Raw genomic sequence first — 6,553 nt, 5'->3', positions numbered from 1 at the left:
TAGTGCCAGAGCAAGGCAAGAGAATTAGAGAGACAAGGTAGGGCCAGTGGGTAGACTCCCAATGGCTTTGATTCTCGTTTCTATGTTGTGTCTACATAGGTGAGGCAATACTCTTGGACCATAAAAAAACAAAACCATGAGTGTTCACCTTTTGTTCTTATAGCCCCTCATTATCCCTCCATCATCTTTCAAACGGTCCCCTCATGTGACCGTTAAAACAGATGTTATGTAGTCCCACCATGCCGCCAGCCGTTAGCATTTCATGCTCTCATGAAAGTATCCAAAGAACTTCTACGAATACATACACAATACATCGTAGAATATACGTACTGAAGAAAAAGTGTGATTAGGAGGGCTGCAGTGATAAGGACTGTCATGCGCAGGAATTCAAATTTCCTTATATATGCGTGGGATTTCAGACAGACAGACAGCACGAGATCTTGTTTTGGAAGTCATGGGCTGTGTCTCTTCAAAACTGAATGAGAGCATTTCTAGGGGGGAAGAAGAAATTAAGTACAGGGGATTTGCTGGGCCAAATCATCTGGTCTGTCTCACTTCTACAACATATGGAGTTTTCAACAATTCCTGCAACAGGGAGTCCCGATCAAGTCCAGTGGAGGCAACGGAAGTTGTGGAGACTATCAATGCATGGGAACTCATGGATGGGCTGGAAGATGAAAGCCCTGGGCCTTCTCCTGCTGTGGAAAAGGGTTCTGAAAAAGTGGGTTCTTTGAAAAGGAGTGTTGATGCCCTGGGTGGAAATAGAATGGGAAAAAGCTTGGGTGGTTCCACTTCCCCCATGGGTCAGAAAAAGTTGGGGTTGGATAAGGAGAATGAGAGGCCTAAACAGGGCTTTGGGCCTGCAAAGCCCAATGGGGTCAGCCCTGTTGCTCCTCTGAAAGAAAGAAGTTTTGTGGGCAAGGAGAATTTTGGGCCAAGAGATGGTCAGTATAACAATATGGGTAGTGTTGAACTGGCACCTGATATTGTGGGTTCTACTGCACCCTGTGATGAGCCCTTGCATAAGGGTAGAATATCATGTGATGTGTTCTGGGATTGTGTGGGTAAGGAGAATTTTCAGCCCTCTGCAAATGAGTACAGTGTGCCTATTGGTGGACTGGCATGTAAAAGCGTTGATAGTGGGACTAGTCCACACTGTAGTGAGTACTCACATAGGACTAAGGGCAGAATTTCCCATGGACCCCTTACAGAATTGAGAATAGAGAGCTCTAGGCATTTTGATTTTTGTGATGGTAGTCTTAAGGATTGCATTGTGAGCAGCACTCCTTTGTTTGATCCAGAGATGCTGGCATCTTTTGAGACCTCACTGGACAACTTTGAGGAAGATATATTAGATGATGCTAACTCTAAAAGTGTACTTAAAAAGAGGGATCCTTTGGAGAAATATGAAGAAAAATGCCCCCCTGGAGGGCAGGACAGTGTTATCCTGTATACAACCACCCTTAGAGGGATCAGGAAGACTTTTGAGGATTGTAATAATGTTAGGTGTGTGCTTGAGAGCTACGGCATCTGCTTCATTGAGAGAGATGTGTCTATGCACTTGCTATTCAGGAATGAGCTGGAGAAATTGATGGGCTGGATTGTTCCTGTCCCAAGGCTGTTCATAAAGGGCAGGTACATTGGGAGTGCAGGGGAGGTTCTGGAGCTTCATGAGGAGGGCAGATTGGGGGAGCTTCTAGAAGGAATCCCAGCCGATGATGCACAAGGCAGGGCCTGTGATGGGTGTGGTGGAGTGAGGTTTGTACCTTGCTTAGAATGCAGTGGAAGCTGCAAGCTGCTTGATGAGGAGGACAACACTATGGTCAGGTGTCCAGATTGCAATGAGAATGGGTTGATTCAGTGCCCCATTTGTTGTTGATACAGAACGCAACTTTTTCAGATTGTTGCATTGGAGATTGTGAATGGGCACAAGAAAAATCAATGAGGCTGATTTAGCTCAGGGATCCATGGTGCAATATAACAGCACCAAGAGGATATGGTTTCTCAATTCAATATCTTTCACTCATGAATTTAGTTTTAACTAGACTGGGTGATGTTAACAGTAGAACAGATTTGAAATTCAGGTTTGATTACCATAAGGCTTTCTCAGCATATTGGACTAACAGTACAGGGTTGCAGTGAGTATATTGTTTATTGTATTAGCATATGGTACTAAAGATTGTTTGGTTTGGAAGTAGTATCAGATTTGGAAATATGGAACATAGTGTAAGTAGGATGGGCTCTATTGCATATAAGTTTGGATCACAACAGGTTCATATGACAAAAGCTAATCCAGCAAGGGTTTCCAGTTTCATAAATTTTTATTTTAGAGGGAGGCAATGCCTTTTCATGGTACAGAGAAGATCATAAATTGTTTAGAAATATGAAGAAATGGAAGCAGTTTGTCACTTGAACATCATATCAATTTCAGATTATTTCTGCTTATTTTTCATCCTTTTAAAATGGATTGTATATCTTCATCACAGGAATAATGGAGAATTTGATTCAATAGTCTTTTGTGCAGTTATAATACTAAGATTTTTTTTTCTTTAGTTCTCTTATTTCATTCTGATGATGGATCAGAAAATATGATCCAAAACCGCGATGAAAATTGAAACAGCACTTACTGAAGTTTCTGTGTTAAGAGTTCTATTGGTTATTAGTTACCTATCATTTTCCTTTGACGGGTCCTGTTCTGACTAAAACTGGAGATGCACGTCATTTGAAATTCTGGGACAGATATTTATGCATTTTTAGTTTTCCCAAATAGTCTGTCTGTTTTCCCTCCTTTACCTGTGAACCCTTTTAAAAAAAGATGATACAACAGCAAAGTTAAAATTCCGTCAATTGACTAACCTTATTTCAGTTTGTGAGGGAGGTCTGTTTTCAAATGAAGAATTGATTTGGTCTTTTTTGTCAGCATCTAATCATAATTATTTCTACGTCAACTTTTATAAACAATGTCAAAAAGTCAATAACTTTTATCATTGAAAGAAGCAATCAAAATTAATCAAAATTAGATCATATAAGGTTTATAAGGGCTGGTTTAGTATGTGTATGTTTTTTGGGTTTTTTTTTTCATAATAATACTATATTCTTTTATAATGGTGTGAAGTTTTTAATTTTTGTTGTTAATATTAAAGCATTATGTAATGGCATTATTAAAAAAATCTTTTACGATTGTATTAATTTTTTTATTAGGTATGCATTTATTAATCTATTAGATGTTCTTCTTGTGTTTGATATTGTTGATGTGGCAATGGTTTGAGTAGTATACACTCGGTGTCATTAGTTATTTTGTTGGTCATGTGTATAAGTCCACTATGTTGATATAATCCTCCACTATGGACCTTTGCTACTTGCGTACCTTTTTATTGATTTGTCCTCTCTACAAAAAGGGATTCTGTTGTGTTTTAGTAGTAGACTCTTAGGGTGCATATCTAGCTCAAATTTCTTGAGTTGTTACCCTTGTCATGTTGGCCCTTCCTTACATTGTCTCCTCTCTTGGTAGAATTATATGTAGGGTCAATCACTTCAACATGGTTTAGGGGGCATTTGACAAACAATGCCATTTGCATCTACAATAGGCAACTAGCAAAACAAAGGCATAGTTTGATATGCATAGTAAATTGGACCTTTTAAATCCAAATCTTGGTTGTTAAAGCACATCTCCAATTTAGTCATTTGGTCCAATTTGCATAGCGGGTCTAAAATAGTCATTGAGATTCTTGATCATTATAAACATAACATTTCCACAATCCATAATAATAGTCATGAATTGTTTTTTGATTTAACTGTGTTAGATTTGATTAGCATCTAAATGACTATTAAATCTAGAAACAATTCATGAGTATTCTTGATCATGTTATGATGTTATTGCAACCATACTTTTCCTTCACCACTATTACTCTCTTTTAGTTGAACCCATGTAAAATTATGTCCTTCATGACATTTGTCACTTTGGTTCAAAACTTCAAGGCTAAAAATAATCAATTCTTTTTTAACACATCATTGCTCTAGCATAAATCGGCATTGGTTCATATTAGATGCATTTGGCATTTAGTGTCATGTTTGAAAGGAGATGGTGGTTGGATTAGCTTGAAGTTTTTGGATTTGATTACATGAGCATTTTTTCATCAATGTTTTAGATCATAGTCCATGATCTATCATCAAGATGTAGATTGGTGAATAAGAGGACACACTAGCTAAATAGAGGAAGGGGGTGAGGTTGATGCAATAACCAAGAAACAAAATGGGGGAATAGTCAACCACTTTTAAGGCAAATTTACAAAATAACATTGAAAACTAGAAAGAACAATAAAAATACCTAACTTAACTATATTGGAATATTAAAGAATATAAGACAACAAAACAATTATGAAAAAGTTTGTGTGTACATCTATATATATATGTAATAATATAATAATATTGCATGCAAGTAAATATCAAATTGTTTATCCTTGAAGGTACAAATATGATAATTAGATGGTCCCAAACAATTAATGTTAATAGCATATCATCAAAAGTACCAATTAAAACAAAATAAAGATATATGAATTAGTATGAAAAATAATTATACATAAAAATATGTATAAGAATATTTGTATACATACATACATTCATACATACATACATATACACACATATGTATATGCATATATACATATGAAAATAAATAATGATAAATAAATATTTAAAAATAATTATATATAAATAAAACACAAACTTCTATTTATCATTATTTTTTTGTATTGATTCTTAAAAATTAAAATTTCCTTGTGTGTTTGTTCACTTAAGTCTATTTTCCCATTCCTGTAGATTTCAATGTAAAAAATATACATCCAAATTTTCTGTTTATCTTTTTAAATTTATTTCTTTTTTTGATAGGTTTGATAGGATGTATATATATATTATGTGATGCATGCTCCTTCGATTTTGTATTGTGGGCTTGATTTAATGTTTATTATCCCTTTTCTTTCTAATGCATCTGAGGCTAAGATTTGAGTTTAGATATCTATATGTACTTACATATTCATAAATTTATGTAGGGTGAGGCTAAGATTAAGTTTCATTTGATTATTGATTTTTATGTATTTTTATTATTATTATTTTAGTTTAAATTTGTTTTTCTTTTCCTTTTTTTTTTGGTATGTCTTTTTCTTTTTCTATGCTAGAATTTATGTATTTATTATTTTGAAATTTGCACATACACATACATGTGTGTGTATATATATATGCATATATACATTTACCTTTATCTTTATATGTATTCTTATAATATTAAAAATTGCATTCTTACATTTTTGCATTGCATGTTGAATTCAAATCAATGTTTGTCTCTTGTAGCTAGTTTTTAAGTTCATTCAACCCTTACCGTAGCATTTTTCTGCCCATAGTGCCAAGGACTCACTTCTTGTGGTCCCTTTTTTCAAAATTAATTTTACAAATGTCTTAACCTTGTGATTTTTTGGTCTTTGTCCCTTTTCTAGAGATGAAACTATTTAGGCAGTAGTGTAACATATAGATGTCATGCAACACACAAATTACCTACAAAAATTCATTGTACAATAGTTGTTTTTGGAGTGTGTTGTCACCTACTACCTACCCAGATTAGTGGTCACTTCTCTAAAGAAAATATAAATAACTATCAACTCCCAATATCCCTCCTATTCCTCAATTTGTAACTTATCTCTCATTTTTTACTCTAAAGATATCAAGATTTACATTCTTACATATATTTCCATCTTCATATAAAAATTGTATAGAATGTTGGTTTTCATGCGAGCGCTCTAGAATTCTCTACAAGCACTCTTGGAAGGTTTGGCATCATCAAACAACATTATCATGTTCATTGGCTGCCTTAGGCTTGTGAGGTGACATATTTTTGTTTATCTTTTGCCTTTTATTTTCATTTCCTTTATCATTGTAGAGTCATTTGTATAGAGCCTTTAGCACTTTGGGATCTTATTTCTTTGTTATTGTCACTCTCATTTAGACTTTTATTTGCACTCCTTGAGTTGTATCTCATTGCATTATCTTTACTCTTTCATTATTAGACACACTTAGGAGAGGAGAAAACACCTTTTTATTCATTTCTACATCTTGTCTACCCATGGAGGTTGAAGAACCAAAAATATGGTTTGAATATTCACAGGTACCTCCTTAGTAACCCCAAAACTTCTCCTTGTAGCTTGTAGGTAGCTATTTGGTGTATTTATTCAAAATTTGGGTTTGTGTTCCTCCTCCTCCTTTACCATTTTATTTTTATTTAAATCATTAGAATAACTTCATTTCATTTAGGAATTATCATACTTGGAAGTGTTATTAGTATTTCTTGTCACAAAATTGCACCCTATTGGAACTAGGTCCAACAATCCAATTACACCACATAAATGACCTCAAAGTGTGTGATCCTTGCGAAATGAGGTCAAGTCTCTAGAGAAGGCTAGCTTGCTCTCTAATACAAATGCAACAATATTGGTCCAACTCAACATTGGTAAAATCTAATTTAATCACCAAGACTAGAATGTGTTTCTTCCTACATAAAATAACA

The 6,553-nt window shown here is 34.7% G+C and overlaps 1 protein-coding gene across 1 annotated transcript; it reads left to right on the top strand.

Moving 5' to 3' along the window:
• Positions 1-347: 347 nt before the first annotated feature.
• Positions 348-2,511, top strand: LOC131039093 (uncharacterized). Its single transcript, XM_057971749.2, has one exon. It carries the CDS (start codon positions 404-406, stop codon positions 1,877-1,879), a length of 1,476 nt encoding a protein of 491 aa, XP_057827732.1. The 5' UTR covers positions 348-403; the 3' UTR covers positions 1,880-2,511.
• The last annotated feature ends 4,042 nt before the right edge of the window (positions 2,512-6,553 follow it).

This window comes from Cryptomeria japonica, chromosome 6, assembly GCF_030272615.1.
Source record: "Cryptomeria japonica chromosome 6, Sugi_1.0, whole genome shotgun sequence".
NCBI lineage: Eukaryota > Viridiplantae > Streptophyta > Pinopsida > Cupressales > Cupressaceae > Cryptomeria > Cryptomeria japonica.
This window is presented reverse-complemented; position numbering and strand designations above follow the sequence as displayed.

What these genes read in the sequence shown, in the direction of transcription:
- LOC131039093 (XM_057971749.2), top strand. Translation starts at nt 404, where the DNA reads ATGCGTGGGATTTCAGACAGACAGACAGCACGAGATCTTGTTTTGGAA.